Source organism: Natrix helvetica (genome assembly GCF_964273705.1).
Source record: "Natrix helvetica genome assembly, chromosome: 5".
NCBI classification, from domain to species: Eukaryota; Metazoa; Chordata; class Lepidosauria; order Squamata; family Natricidae; genus Natrix; species Natrix helvetica.
In genome coordinates this window covers 54,966,122-54,983,047 of record NC_138551.1, presented here as the reverse complement: position 1 = coordinate 54,983,047, position 16,926 = coordinate 54,966,122, and the positions used below count along the sequence as shown (strand labels likewise).

At 39.6% G+C, this 16,926-nt stretch overlaps 1 protein-coding gene across 1 annotated transcript in view; it reads left to right on the top strand.

Annotated features, from left to right (window-relative positions):
- The window catches only part of SORCS1 (sortilin related VPS10 domain containing receptor 1), a 454,044-nt gene that overhangs the window by 193,537 nt on the left and 243,581 nt on the right, over positions 1-16,926 (top strand). The window contains 1 exon segment of the mRNA XM_081955321.1: positions 16,160-16,259. Within this exon segment, the coding sequence (XP_081811447.1) occupies positions 16,160-16,259 (100 nt within the window).

Genomic DNA, 16,926 nt, shown 5'->3' with positions numbered 1-16,926 from the left:
GGGAGACACCTATCGTGACCCCAGTTAAGTCAGACGGATCAGTCCGCTTGTGCGCAGACTATAAATGCACAATTAATGTCGCGCTACAACAGAGCGCATATCCGGTGCCCGTAGTACAGCACCTATTGCACTCATTGGGGCCAGGAAAGGTTTTCGCTAAATTAGATATGGCACAAGCTTACCAGCAACTGCCAGTAGATAGCGCCACAGCGGAGGCCCAGACTATAGTGACGCACAGAGGAGCGTTTAAATGCAACCGGCTACAATTCGGCGTAAGTATTGCTCCAGGATTGTTCCAGAGCGTCATGGAACGACTGTTGCAAGGGATACCGGGAGTCGTCCCATATTTTGACGATATCTTGGTGTCCGCTGCAAACGAGGAGCAACTAAACAAAAGAGTCAGATCTGTTTTGGCCAGAATCAGAGAGAAGGGCCTCCGCCTTAAAAAAGAAAAATGCCAAATTAACGTGCCTAGCGTAGAATTCCTGGGTTATAGAATTGATGGTCAGGGAATTCACCCCACTGAAAAGAAAATTAAGGCAATCCAGGACGCCCCCACACCACGAAATCAAACCGAGTTGCAGGCCTTCCTCGGACTACTTAATTTCTACAGCGTTTTTCTGAGACAGAAGGCGACCGTTGCTGAGCCACTACACCGTCTACTCCAGAGGAACGCACCATGGAGATGGGGACGAGCCGAAGCCGCAGCATTCGCCGGGGTAAAGCGCCTGCTCACCACTGACTCACTACTTGTGCAATACAGTCAAACCCTCCCGCTGGTATTGACCTGCGACGCATCGCCTTTCGGGGTTGGAGCAGTCCTCAGCCACAGGATGCCCGACGGGAAAGAAGCACCCATTGCTTTCTACTCCAGAACTCTTTCATCGGCCGAAAGGAACTACAGCCAAATGGACAGAGAAGCATTGGCTGCCGTTGCAGGTGTGAAACGTTTCCATGAATACCTCTACGGCCGCGATTTTGAACTCATTACTGATCACAAACCGCTGTTAGGACTTTTGGCGGGAAATCGCCCCACTCCGGTCTCCCTTTCTCCACGTATGACCAGGTGGACTGTTTTCCTGGCTGCGTACTCTTACAAGTTAATTCATCGACCGGGCTCCACTCTAGGGCACGCAGATGCGCTCAGCCGTTGCCCATTACCAGACATTTTGCCAGACCCCACTCCAGAAGTACCGGTATTGCTCATTGACTGTTTGGATTCGGGACCGGTTTCTTCTTACGACGTTGCAAGGTTCTCCTCGAAGGACAATTTAATAAAACAAGTGCAAACTTGGGTATGGAGGGGGTGGCCAAAGGGAAATGTGGGCCCGGAATTCAAAATGTTTTGGTCTAAACGGGACGAACTCTCCGTGTTACAGGGATGTTTGTTGTGGGGGGATCGAGTTGTTATTCCTTTTGCTCTACGAAAAAAGGTATTGAATGCTTTACATATGGGTCATCCGGGGATCGTGAGAATGAAAGCGTTAGCGAGAAGTTATGTGTGGTGGCCCAACATGGACAAAGAAATAGAGGAGTGGGTGGCCACTTGCGACCCATGCCAGGAGTCGAGACCAGCACCCCCGGAAGCGCCCGCCACAGAATGGGAGAAACCCAAGGCACCCTGGTCACGCATTCATATTGATTTTGCAGGGCCATTCCAGGGTCAAACCTTCCTCATAGTTGTAGATGCTTATTCTAAATGGTTAGATGTAGTCCTAATGACATCAACCACGGCAGAGGCAGTTATAAAGGTTCTTAGGCGGCTTTTCGCCACCCATGGTCTACCAGATCTGTTAGTATCGGACAACGGGCCCCAATTCACGGCCATGCAGTTTGAAACATTTTTAGCAGGGTTGGGAATCAGACACGCCCTCATCGCGCCATTCCATCCAGCGTCCAATGGTCAGGCAGAAAGAATGGTGCGGTTCGCGAAAGAGGCCCTCGCCAGGATGGGCCCGGGGGATTGGCAAACACGCATTGACCATTACCTCCTCATTCAACACATTACCCCGAGCGCAACGACGGGTAGAAGCCCCGCTGAACTACTAATGGGTCGCCGCCTACGGTCTCACCTGGACAGGCTCCACCCGAATTATTCTACCTCGGCTCCCCCAGACTCTACAAGTAAGGTCAGATCTTTTAGAGAAGGAGACACTGTTTATGCTCAAAATTACACAGGGGGGACATTGTGGATACCGGCGAGGGTCATTGGCATCATGGGCCCTCGATCGTATTTGTTAGAGCTTGAAGATGGGCGGAATTGGAGAAGGCACATCGATCAGCTTCGAGGTCGCCTAGCACACTCCAACTTAAGGGATGAGGGCGAAAGTTTCCTGTCCACAGAAAGACAACCGCAGGGAAACTTCATCCCAGGAAACGACGACACCGGCGAGCTAAGCGGGGGACAGGACATCACGCACGCAGCTGAGCAACCCCCCGTCATCACAGCCGCTGAGCAAACCCCCGTCATCGCAGCCGAACAAGATACCAGGGAAAAGAGCATCGAAAACGCAAGACCTCCAGAAACAGAAAAAGCACCCGATCCTGCAACTACTTCAAACCAACAGGAAACCAGTCCTGCAAGTACTTCAACACAACCTGAACTCCGACGTTCCTCCCGAGCAAGACAAACACCCACCTACCTAAAGGACTATGTCACCTACCGCAACGTCCCATCTAGGAGGGGAGGGGTGTTAGATATTAACATATATCGAGATAAGTCTTCCCTCTGGTCCGCTCCTACAGCGGGAAACAGGTATTCCTCTGATTGGTCAATGGGCGTGCCTCATCCCTATAAAAGGGGAACCCTCCGACCACAGAGTAAGCTGGATCACTACTACTACTAATAAAATGAGCTGTTGAGTTACTTCGTGTCCGCAGTCTGTCTCTCGTTGCCCAGATCTAACAGGCACTATGGCCATATTTATCCTCACTGTTATGTGTCCCTATTCCCTGGAGAAAAATCCAATTGCCACTTTGTGAAGGCAAAGGATAGGCAATTTACAACCTCTACCTAATGAACTTCTCAAGTTATGTAGCCATCATTAACCTATTGTAAATGATCAGAGGAATAACATCAGACAAAATAACTACCTCTTCCAAATGATATCTTTTCCTACTAAGTTCTTTCAATAAAGAATGAATAGAACCATTCTGTGATTATTAAAAGGCAAATCCATCATTGCATCAGACATTTAATGACAAACCCCAACCAGTGAGCCAAATTTATTCAAATTTATAACCTGTATACTTAAGAGCTGTGGTTACGCAGTGGTTAGAGTGCAGTACTGCAGGCTACTTCTGCTAACTGCCGGCTGCCTGCAATTTGGCAGATTAAATCTCACCAGGCTCAAGGTTGACTCAGCCTTTCATCCTTCTGAGGTCGGTAAAATGAGGACTTAGATTGTTGGGGGCAATATGCTGACTCTAAACCGCTTAGAGGGGGCTGTAAAAGCACTGTGAAACGGTATATAAGTCTAAGTGCTATTGCTATTGCTAAGATGGCATAGCATTGAGAATGGGTATACTCTAAAACAATGGAATTCAGTGTGAGATTGCAGAATTATTGGAAGGAACATGAAAGAAGGAAGGAAGGAAGGAAGGAAGGAAGGAAGGAAGGAAGGAAGGAAGGAAGGAAGGAAAGCTTCTGATGTTCTCTATTTCCCACAAGGAATCTCAATAGCAGGAAGTTTGAAGTCAATCTCATTCAACTGATTTTTGCCCACTCATGGCCATTTTGTTTCTCAGTTTAGAAATGGAAATAGCTCTGAAATGATGACCGAGTAACTTTTTAACCTTTAACTGGCCAAACTAGCGCATCATAAGGCAAAATGTATGGGCATCTCAATAGGGTAACTTACAGAAAGCGAGAAACCATTACTTCAGTGGGGATGAAATTTTGGAAAGTTCTTGCTTTCAGTACTGCTGAACTGCTGCAGTCACATGATCTTCATTTACAGGTGTTCCCTGACACCTTCCCACAAGTTAATGAGGAAGCCTGAGAAGCTTGCAGAGAGAAAATCAATGAGGCTCTTGTGAGCACAGACACATTATTTTGATTGGTCTTATAATTCTATTACTTGAAACCAAATTCCAAAAAGATATCTATCTATTCATTAAAATGTTTATTTAGGCAATTGTTCTGCATTTCAAAACTGTCTATTCGACCCATATTCCTGGGTCAGAGGATTTATGTAAATGCAACAGATGTTAAATACTTGAAAATTGATATAATTGCATTTTATATTTCAGGTATAAAATTTCACATAAACCCACATATACTTTTTCAAGCGGGAAAGAAAAACAATTAAGACAGATTGCAGTGAGACATGAAACTTCAAAATTTAAAAGGTCACATTGAAAATATTGGAGTATAATCTTTTTATACTTAAAACTCAAATAAATTTGCTTTGAAGAGGAAAGCATGAAGAATATTGTTAATTGAGATGAGTCTTAAAAACTGAAGTAGCCAAATAAAAATTGATGACCAAGTTCAGAACTAAACTTTAACTGAAGTTTCAGAGCATGTATACTCGTTCTCAAAGCTCCAGAAATTAATTAAAATAAACTAACTTATATTTTATAGCAGGGGTGACAAACTCACACTTATGGGCCAGGTGTATTATGTACTAGCCATGCACATCCTCAATTTAGCAAAAAAAAAAATGGGATCAAATAAGGTGAGACATTCACTAGAGTTCATTAAATTGCAGTATACTTTTCCTTTCCTTATTCTCCCAAAAATATTTTAGTATATACTTGCATTTATTTTTATCTCCTAATTCATAAAATAAGAGTTTTATTTAATAATTTTTGCTGCAACCTTAATACTAAGTGAGCTATATTATCTCCTAGTTCTTAGCTTTAATTCCCTTAATTAATAAAGACTTGGTATAACTTAGTAAGATAAAATAAGAAATCTCTAGTAGAGAAAAAGAAGACCATGGAGTACATGATGATTATAAGGATGATGTAAGAGCTGAAGCTAGTGAGGTGCAGCCCAGTAAGTTTCAGGTCAAATAAAACTATGTTTAAAATATGGAACAGATGTCATTGAGTTTCAAGGCTGAGGAAAACTTGGCTGTTCATTAATTTGAAAAGACACGAGGAAAAGGCACAAAATTTAACTTTTGGGATAATAAACATGCAGATGGATGGATTCTTTTATTCTGTCATGGGTGTTACTTTCAATGTGTCTATGACTTCCTTATTATCTGCAATAAAGCAGTTATCTAGCAGCTGTCCAGAGCTACTTGTTTAAGATGGGTAGCAATGTGAAAAAAATGAAGTTGATGTTAGCTAGGTATGTGGGGCTTAAGAATATGGAGTTAAATTTTTAGAAAATAAAGATTTTATATAAATGCATGTGTGAAGAGTGACTGGCAATAACATATAGTCCAAAGAATCACCAAAAAACAGGTCTTGAATCCTAAATATGAGGTTGATCAGTAATTTCTGGAAGTAATATGAGATCTGAGATAAATAAGAATGTGTTTTAATCATCATATCTGTAGATGAAAAAATGCTATTACTTAACAGTTGGGCCATTCCACATGGAATAAATTCAGTCCCTCAAAGCAGTTTAAAGCAAATTTGCTCGTCTTCATGCTTTTTGACCTTCAAATGCTGAAAACATGCTGAGAACATAATAAACATAATAAACTGATGAATGCTATCCTTTCAGCTGACAGATAGGCCCTTTCAAAAATGACGTTCAACATTGTCAAATCTGAAGTGCTGCCAATTCTGAAGGAGCCAAAAGTGGCCTAGCTTTATTCCACTTAAAAAGGAAAATGAATACATTGTTCATCCCTCATATTTTAAGTGCATGTTGTGTTCCTTTTGTAGTGAGTTGGGCGGCAAACAAATATAATAAATAAATAAAACAAATTTTCTCATTTGCTCTTTTTTAAAGCTATCAAAGGGTCCTGTTAAAATCGTTCTGAAAGCACCTGAATGTGACATGATTTCACCTCATCATGTAACTTTAGTAACACTTTCCCAGCATCCCTAACCATGATTATTATTAAGTCCTCGAGGCTATGACGCCATTAACTATCATTGCCGGCCCCTGATTGGTTGAGACGTAAGCAGCCAGCTGGCAGGAGAATGCAGCTATTCTATTGGTTCAGGGTCTGACAGCTCTAGTATAAAGTGCTGTCAGCTGTCAAATGTTGTATTTGCCAGTCGAAGTTTGCCTTACATTTTGCCATGTTATACTGTTAATAAAGGTTGTGTTAGCTTCAACCTGCCGTGCCTCAGTTCCTGTCTGCCTCGTTCTCCCTACAGAACAATTATAGTCTCTCCGCTTAAATTAATGGTTATGGTAGATTTTAAACCAAATGCAGACTTAGTTTTTAAGAATTCAGACTCATTGTAAAGTGGTTGTACACCACCATATTATCCACTGCAATCTCCATCCGTTCCTCATTTCATATGAAATAAAAAAATATTTTAAAAGTGCAATGGAGCTTGCACAACTGCTTATCACTGCCAAAGAGAAGGTGGAACATAAGTCTTGCCAAGCTCTACTCTTAATAAATCCAGCCAATCGTCCCTTCCAAGGACCAGGGTGGCTAAGGCTGAGAACTTGAGGAAATGTGAACAAGAATTTTTGTTTTCCAAGAATAACTTTTCATCCCAAAGGTCTTCAGAATTTCACTGGGCAAAACAAAATGTTGCCTTTCCTTCCCAATTTAGATTACATCATAGGAGGGAAGAAGCTCAACTGTTGAATTTAACTAATATTGTAGATTAGAGATGTCTAAAACTGCTTTTAAAGAATGTATAATTTTTCTATAGCAAACTGATATAACAGCTGGCAAAGAAAAATAAGCAGTAGAATAAGTGTAAAATTTCATTAGTCACTTAAGAATCTGGAAAGGAAAGATTCCCATTATTTTTGAACACATGCAATAATTAACTTAAAGGTTGATAACTTAATGCTGTGGAGATTTTATGAAGATATTTTGCACTAGTAAACGTTAGATATTTTATCTAACCAATAATTATTTACAAAGCTTTTTGCAATGTAAAAAAATAACTTTAAAATATACAAGAGCTCAGGCATAGAAAACATTAAAATGTTCAGCATTTGGGATTATAAATGAATAAATAAATTTCATGTTATTAAGTTATACTCTAAAATATGCATTATATCTGGCTCCCTACGTACTTCTAAAGAAAATAGATGACAATTTCTTACAGTTCATGTGTTCAGTGGATGTAGATTGCCTATTATCCTTCCTAAAATGTTACAAGAACCAATGCAGGCCCGAGCACATGTACACTAATGGAATTTGTGACTTTAAATAATGGGTGCAAGTACCTTGTTATAATACCATAATATAAATTTCATTTATATTAAATTTTCTTCTGACAGGAGAAAAGAGAAAGAGAGAGAGAAATAACAATGAATAATAATGAAGTTATTTAAATGCCACCAAATATAACAATACCTAAGGTATCTAGGTATGCATCACCATGTTTGAGCTAAATTCATCAGGCAAGAGCTGTGTGAATGTATTGGGAATGGAATGCAATTTTTTTTTAGACAAAGCAACGGTGAATAAAATCAAATGTTTATTTTTTCTCTCTTGGTTGCACCTACAAAATAGCACTGAATCACAGACATCTTCAATATCCAATTCTTTCTTATTCTTTCTTCTTCGTCCTTCTCTTACTACTCCTGCTTCAGGAGAACTAATCTATAAGATGAAGATGTGTGAGAGACATCTCGGAGGAAGAGGCGCTCTGTGATTTAGTTGGAGTTCTAAGTAGCACTCCCAGGTTACAAAAGATGAAAACTTAATGGTGTTTCCTGTTTATACCTTTTGTAAGAGATACTTCTTTATGGTTGGAGATGCTAGAGAGTGTTCCTCCTATAGTTGCTTTCAGTTATGCGTTCTTCCCTCATTCTCACATCTTCCTGGTTGCCCATTGTTCCTAATCTGATGAAAGCCGGTGGGAGCAGTTCCTGTTTATTATCTTTCACTGGGTAATAATAAATGTGTACGAAGCCAGGAAAGCACTAAAGAAAAGACTGTACAAATAAAGACACTGTACTGACACACATTTTAGCTACTACTTAATCAAAGAAGTATAAGATCCCCATACTTCACTAAAATTTTCTTCTCTTCACAGAGAAATGTCAAAACCAGATACTTTTTCACCCGATTGAATGAGAAACGTTAGGAAAAAAATGCAGATTTTTTTTGACTTGAATTAGGCCACTGAGAAATAAATAAACAGTTTTTAAATTGTGCTTTTCTTATGTAATAAATTAGGATATGTATGTTTACCCACAGCATTGAAATGAAAGAAAGGTGAAAGGAAAAAAGTAGGAGGACAATTGGCATTTTCTAAAAACACCTGGAAGCTTCCCTGCAATGCAGAGAAACAGAGTAAAAAATGCAATTAGGAGTTTATAATGTATTAGAAAAATACTTTTTATATATTTCGATTAATAATGAGAATCAGTTTGGAATAGTGGTTCCATCAGGCTAGAAATCATGAAACTCTGAGTTTTAATCATGCCTTAGGCACAAACTCAGTTGTGTAACCTTGGTCTAGTAGTCCCTTTCTCTCAGCCCTAGGAAGGAGAAAATGGCAAACTACTTCTGAAAAACCTTGCCAAAAACCAAAACAAAGCTGCAGTCTCTTGCGAATCCAACAAAATAGAATAGAAGGGTAACGTTAATATTTGGAGAAATGTTCCCCAATTGACCACAATACTCAAGATGGGATAACCTTTAATGTGGTTTGAAACAAAAACAACATGTAATAAAAAGTGACTTATTCCTATGACTTCTTTGCATTCTACAATAACTTATTACTGTAAATGTGGAAAATCTTTACATAATTCAGAATGAGCAATTTAAATATGCAATTTCTGCAAATGAATTGTAGTAACTGAGATAATATGAGTTCTGTTTGCACCTCTAGTGTATGTATGTATGTATGTATGTATGTATGTATGTATGTATGTATGTATGTATGTACTGTATGTATGTATGTATTGTGTCACAGACCCTGGTATGCCCAAATATGTGAGGGAGCATACTGCTTCCCTTTTCTGTCTTTCTGCTCACCCTAGGAGCCATCCAGGCAGAAAGCCATTTTTTTATGTTGCCTTTGTTACATTTGTGTTGCTAAATAAATAAAGGAAGACTAATATAGATCTATTTCAAGCTATTTAGCTCTCATCAGCTAGCCCTAGGTTCGATTCCCAGTAAGGGTATGGCTAGCTGATGAGAGCTAAATAGCTTAAAATAGATCTATACTAGTCTCCCTTTATTTATTTATCAGCACAAATGCAACACACACACACACACACACACACATTTCCATTCAATAGTGTCTGGTTCTAGGAGATGACCTGGATAAGTCTCTGCAGTTTTCTTGGCAAGATTTTTCACAGCTGATGTGCTATTTCTTTCTTTCTAGGGTTGAGAAAAAATGAATAGACCAAGGTCACCCAGCTGACTTTATGACCAAAATGGGACCAGAATTCACTGTGTCCCTGTTTTAACCTGATACCTTAATTACAACACCAATCTGGCTGTCAATGGTTATTATGATGTTGAAATGAATATTGTTGGTTTTTGGAAATGTTAATAAGAAAATGAAGAAATGGAGCTACAGAAATTGGGGCAACTTTATGGATAGTAGCTAGGAAATACCGGCTAGTAAAAGCACAATAAAGTAGTGCTTTTGACATACATAGGATGACATTTTAGTTATCAAAGAACTGTTGATCCTTTGACTGCAATGCTCACATATATTTTCATCTTCAAAATATTTCATTGTGAGTCATCTCAGTGATCTCTATACTAGTTCAAAAAAATAGAGTTCTGTTTTAAGTCATAAATCATAATCATGCTTTCAATAGAAGAAAGAGTAGGTTGCAATTTGCATAAATGATCACAGGGAAAAATCTGGAAAATCAGAAGATCATGAGGAACAATGTAAAATTTCTTAGTATTAGCTTTTGTTTGTATTAAAATAAACATTTTGAAAATTAAATAAAATATTAAAATAGTTATTGAGAGTCAATTTGATCTAGTAGTTAAGGTAGCAGGCTAGAAACCAGGACACTGAGTTCTGGTCCCACCTTAGGCATGAAAGCTTAGTTTGAGTAACTTTGAGTCAGTCAGTCTCTCTCAATGCAATTCACCTGACAGGGTTGTTGTGGGGAAAATAGGACGAGGAAGGTGTGTTGGATATGTTTGCTGCCTTGAGTTATTTATAAAAATAATAAAGGTTGGATACGAATAAATAAAATAAACTCGTCAGGAATCAGGTGATGATGTCACACTTTGGTGACAAGCAAGAATGTTAATTCCTTGTTAATTTCAAAGTGAAATTGTGCTGATTTCAACCATTGCCACTTCTCGGTTGCCACAAAGACTGGCGGGGGGGGGGGGGGAGAGGAGAGCTACCTGTGGAATGCCAGTTCCAGAAAGCAGACAACAACAAGAAGCCATTTCTTGGTTTGTCAGTCGGGATCTTGATATTCCTATTGCAACCAATGAATGAGTACTTAATTGATCCAAAAAAGTAAATTTTTGCACATGTGAGAAAATGCCAGGAAGGGGAAAAAATTGTTGTTGAGAATTTGTATATAACAATAGTAATTATTAAGTTCTTAAATCTTGCCTTGTAATCAACAGGTTTAAGTTATGATAATAAACCACTTTTACTCTGGAGTTAAATCCTTGTTTTAGGTTAAAAGGTGTTTTCAGTATATTATCAATTGTAGTTGGGCTAACTCAGTGGTGGGCAACCTTTTTTTTCAACTGAGCCAAATCTTGCCAAAACCACGATTGAAATTTATTTTGAGAGCCACATTTTTAAAACCGAAAATACATAGGATGGTACACTGTTTTTAGTTTCAATAAACTCTGGCATTGAAGCATGCAAGTCTTAAAGCTGTCAAGTTGCAAGACCCTTGCACCCCTAACCCTTTAGAAAAAAAACCCAGGGTCTTCAAACCTGACAGCTTGAAGACTTGTGGACTTCAACTCCCAGAATTCTGAGAGTTGAAGTCCACCAAGGGCATCAATCATATTAGCCCAAGCAGGGATCTGCAAAATTGGCTCTTAAGACTGGTGGACTTCAACTCCCAGAATTCTGAGAATTGAAGTCCACCAGTCTTAAAACAGCCAACTTTGCAGACCTCTGTGTTAGCCCAAAGCCTGGCGCTGGGCGGGCCTTGCTCCCCCATTGGTGGAGCCCCAGGAAGCGAGGAGGGAGAAAAAGAGACGGAGGCAAAGGAGCTTCTTCCCCCCCTCCCCGCAAAAATCTTATCAGGGAGCCGGCGGACAGTAGCAAATTAGCTGATCACGCGGCGTGATCGGCTAATTTGCTACTGCCCACCTGGCTCCCCGGTTAGATTTTTGCTGGGAGGGGGCGGGGGGAAGCTCCTTAGCCTCCGTTTCTTTTTCTGCCTCCTCACTTCTCGTCCCCGCCCAACTTCAGGTTCCTCCGTAATCATTGTGAGTCGAAAAGAAAAAAGGGAAAGAGGCGCTTGTTTTGAAGTGCCCGAGAGGAGGGAGGGGAGCGGGCGCCCGGCACACAGAAGAGCCGGATTAAAGTGTGTAAAGAGCCGCGTGTGGCTCGCGAGCCGCAGCTTGCCGACCACTGGGCTAACTGAAAGATGTTGTACGGTACTTAACATTTTGCATCATTAAAACAAGAAAGAGGAGCAGTATATCAAACAAATGGATGTTGGAAAGGAAAACGAGTTTTAGATTTTGAAAACAATTTTTGGGACCCTGAACCAAGGGAAACATACTCTACTAGTATTCAAATATACAGTAATTAAATAAATTAATTGGGCTGACTATAAATGCATTTGTAAAAATATTTAATTATATAGGAAATGTTATAAATGTAAATAAATTGTATTTAATTTCCCACATTTTGATTGCTATAAAGATTATTCTGGGAAAATATTGGAAAACTGCCACAATTTTAAACATTAATAAGTGGATATTTAAGATATGGGAATTGACTTAAATGGTAAATTGATGGAATTGAGCATAGAAAAAAGGAACACACAATTTGATCTAAATAAATTTCCATTTTTTATTAGATATTGGATTGAGTAATTTAAAGCATATATTTCTTTTATTAAAACAGTACATTGTTTTGGTTTTACTGATTGGAAAGTGGGATGTTGATATATTATAGTATAAAGCTACACACACACACACACACAAACACACACACAAACACATCTGATATTTTATTATTTGATAAAATAACAAGCATCTATTTAATGTGAATTTCACTAACAATTATTATACAGGATTATCACTGGGCAGTTTTTTTCTCCTTCCTTTTGTAAGGGAAAGAGTTCAAATGGAAAGCTAATGACCAATTCTATGGAACTCTGTGCTTGTTAACAACTCCCAAGACTGGAACCTGTTGCCTCCTTTGTTTTATTTAGATAAAAGTCTTATACATGAATTCCAGGGTTTGGTTTTGGTTTGGTTTGGTTTTATTGGACTTATATGCCTCCCTTCTTCCAAAGGACTCAGGGTGGGATACAACATAAAAACACATATAAGCAAAAGTTAAAAAAGATTAAATGGGCAATCCAATAATCTTCCATTGACAATTTAAATCAAATTTAGGATTAAATTAAAATTAAAAATTAATAATTTAATTTATTCTATTCAGGCCAGGCCGGCTTGCTGAAAAACCAACTTTTTAGGGCACGCCAGAAGGACCGGAGGTCGAAGCTTATGCGAAGCTCCAGGGGCAGCTCATTCCAAAGGGAAGGCGCTCCCACAGAGAAGGCTCTCCCCCTGGGGATCACCAGCCAACACTGCCTGGCTGACGGCACCCTGAGGAGGCCAACTCTGTGGGATTGTACTGGACGTTGGGAGGCTACTGGTGGCAGTAGGTGGTCTCGCAAGTACCCTGGGCCTAAGCCATGGAGCGCTTTAAAGATCATAATAAACACCTTGAATCGCACCCGGAAAACAACCGGCAACCAGTGCAGGCCACTTAAAAGGGGTGTAACATGGGAGCACGTAGAAATATGAGTTCTTACTGGTGTTCGGTCAGATTCGGACCGGCTGGCCCTCCAAGCACTCTCTTGGTGTCTCCTCCAGCGCTTATCTCCCGGAGCTCCTCGGTAAACCAAGGAGCTACCTGGGATCGGCACCGAGTCAGAGGCTGCAAAAGCACAATGCGGTCCAAGGCCCCAGTGGCCACCCTATCCCAGGCTTCCACTAGGGTCTCAGTCGAGCTGTGAGCAAGGGATTCAGGAAAAGTCCCAAGCTCCATCAGGAACCTTTCAGAGTCCATCAGGCGCCTGGAGCAGAACCATCTAATCAGTTCCGCCTCCTTGTGGTGTGGGATGCAGTATGGAAGTCAAGCCTGAGGAGGAAATGATCAGATCATGACAAGGGTTGAATAACAATATCCCATAAACTTGATCATTCATCCACTGTCAAGAGACAAAAATCAGGTCGAGCATGTGTCCCTTGTTATGAGTGCGGTCTCGAATTAACTGAGTTAGGTCCATAGCCGTCATGGAAGCCATGAACTCCCGTGCTGAATTAGATGGAAGGCAGATTGAAATCCCCCAGGACCACAAGCCTGGGGAAATCAATTGTCAGCCCGGCTAACACATCCAGCAGCTCAGGCAGGACCAATGAAATGCAGCAGGGAAACAGGTATGTGACAAAAAGGCCCACCTCAGCTCCAAGGCCCCACTTCACAAAAAGTGACTCACACACACCTATCTGAGGCACAGTGACCTCCCGAGGTCCAAGACTAATAACCACCGCCACCCCCTGCCCCTGCCCTGGACTCTCAGCTGGTGGAACGCCCGGAAGTCTGGTGGGCATAATTCCACAAAGGGAACACCCCCTCATGGCCCAACCAGGTCTCTGTAATACACGCAAGGTCCGCTCTCCCCTCTTGTATGAGATCGTAAATGAGGGGAGCCTTATGTACCATGGACCTGGCATTAAGCAACACCAGACGGAGACCGGGATTCTGTAGTCCCACACACCCAGGTGTGCGAGAGGGGCAATGAGGGTCAGAATGCGCAATTGCTCTTAAACAGTGAACCTGCGTCCCCCGGCATAATTTGGCCTTTGGCCCCCACCGTATCTGCCCCTCCCACCTATAGTAGAGATGGTAAACCGCCCAATGGAATGGCTTAATATCCCCCCCCCCCCGGAATCCCAACCTTTCCCAGCACTCCCAACCCACATCCATTGATTAACCTTACCCTGTGTCCTGGCAGACTCATCCCCCAAGCATGTCTGAACTATCCAAATCGACCCCCCCTGCCCACCCCTTAAAATTTGATTTTAAAAACCCTGTAAAAAACCCCTAAGAAGCCTCTTCTTCCCATGCCATCTCTCGGGATCCCAAGATCCATCATTAAGGAAGCGTCTTGACAGGCAAGAGGGCCATCCCCGGGAAAGGGGGAGTTCCCAAAGGGAATAAAGTTCTGTCGCAGTATAGCATAGCAAAGAGCGGACTTTGTGATGATTCAAAATGGATGGAATATTGGGTTTGCACATAGTCTTGCCTCGTTATTGGATTTCAACAATTGATGCTATAGATAGTCATCAACTTGTGACCACAAAGTAGCCCAAAATTTCTGTTGCTAAGTGAGATAGTTGCTAAGTGAATCTTGCTCCATTTTACAAACTTTTGTTTGCCACAGTTGATAAGTGAATCAAGGCAGTTGTAAAGTTAGCAATATAGTTATTAAATGAATCTGGTTTGTCCATTGACTTTGCTTGTGAGAAAAGGTCTCAAAAGGTGATATCATGACCCTGGTACACTGCAAGCATCATAAATATGAGTCATATTTGAATTTTGATCACATGATCATGAGAATGCTTCAATGGTTGTAAATGAAAAACAGTCATAAATCATATTTTTCAGTGCTGTTGTAACTTTGAACAGTCATTGAACAAACTGCTGTAAGTTGAGGACAAGCTAAAGAGACTAGGATTTTGATGAATATACATAACCAGTATATGGGTCAGGCTGTTGTGCATGCCCCTGTCTTTCACTTTCTTCAGTAAATATCAAGAAATCTAAGATTGAATGGTATGTGCTATTTTCTAATTGTAGGAATGAATTACCCTTGTTATTATTTGTTCATGTCACATTGAGAGTTTCTCATGTGTAGAGTAAGTGTTATCCGTTCATATTATTTCTTTTTTATTTTCAGTTGCTAGGAAACAAAGCATTATACATATAAAGTAGTCAGGAAGAATATGAAATGAATATCTTAATTGTATGGCACTTACTACAAGACTATGTTGAGAATTTGTGCCTCTCACACAACTATTTTTATCTTCATGATCTGGCTGTTTAATTATTGTCATTCATCATTGTAAAAATTCCTTGGTGTTTACATTGTTCTTGTAATATTTCTGAGTGAACCAAATAAGTCATCATCAATATACATGATGCTCTAGAAAATATCAAGTAGCGGAATTCATACAGTATAGAATCCCAAATATCAAAATCTGTTTTAATGTATCTATTATAGTGTATATATTTTAAAAATTAATTGGTAATAATAAAACACAAGATTCTATTTTAAGAAGGTTTCTCATCAAACTATGGTTTTTTAAAACTCAATTAAAATATACATAGGAACAATGCAAGTGATACAAAGCAAGTAATTCATAATTTTGGTTAGTGGTGTCTAGCCATAGCCTTTTGAAGCATTACTAAATAAATCATGAAACAGATTAAGTAGTAATACTTGCAAAACTGTGATAACTGAAAGGACAATAGTATTTTCCAATATGACAGAACTTAGTAATAGACAAAAGCTAATTCAGCCTCTTGTTATCCTGACATTTGCATTAGTGACAAATGATAGCTCTTCAAACCTGATTGACATTTCTGACTGTAACATTTATTTTCAGTGGCACTGAAGAGGCAATTTTAATTTAAATGCAAATATTAACTCATCACACGAAGGGATGAGTACATACTTGTGTCATCATATACAGTATGAATCATGAAAATAAAACAAAAAACAAAACAAAAATGTCTACCGCCTCCTGAGAGCTATTTTGTTTTAAGCTGAAAACAACCAAACAGTTTGCATCTTATTCTTGCTGTAGTCTTTATGCTTAATTACTAATGTTCTCTGGAATTGCAGGTCAACAGATTATGGGACAACATATGAAAAGATGAATGACAAAGTGGGCCTGAAGACTATTTTGAGCTACCTTTATGTCTGCCCAACTAATAAGCGTAAGGTAAATAAAAAAATGTGGTTGCTTTTAATTATGTCATATTTGATTTGATTTGTTAGTTATTATGTACATAGCTGTGTTTGCATATATCCTACAGAAATAAAAACAAGCTGTTTAGCCTTTAAATTATATTGGACCTTTCCTTTTTAACTTAATTGCATATGGATGAATGGTAATCTTCCATCTAGAAAGTTTCTTGACAAATGGAGTTCTTTCATCTAGAAAATGATTGCAATATAAAAGGCTTTACTAAATTTCAGATGTGCTTAGATGACAACTCTCTGGAATCTTAGCTTACCTGATCCAAAATTACAATGGAGAATCTTTCCGTTGTATTCCAATATTGGAAAAGTTCAGCAGCTAAATTTCAGTGCAGCCACTTAACATGATAATGGTGCTCAGAACAATATTACTCTCCAAGTCTGCAATTCTTCTGCTCATATTAACTACCAAAACACCTCAAAACATTAATTGACTGAATTAATCCTTGTTAAATTAAACTAATAAAAATACTATGCAGCAATACATCAAGAAATGAAATACTTCAAAATAATATTATAAGCAAATAAGAAAAATTAAATAAAAAAATATTGCATTAATTCAATGCAGATAGCTAAAGGAGTAATTACTAAATTGCACAAAAGTACCTTTGGCAGACTTTCTCCAAGAT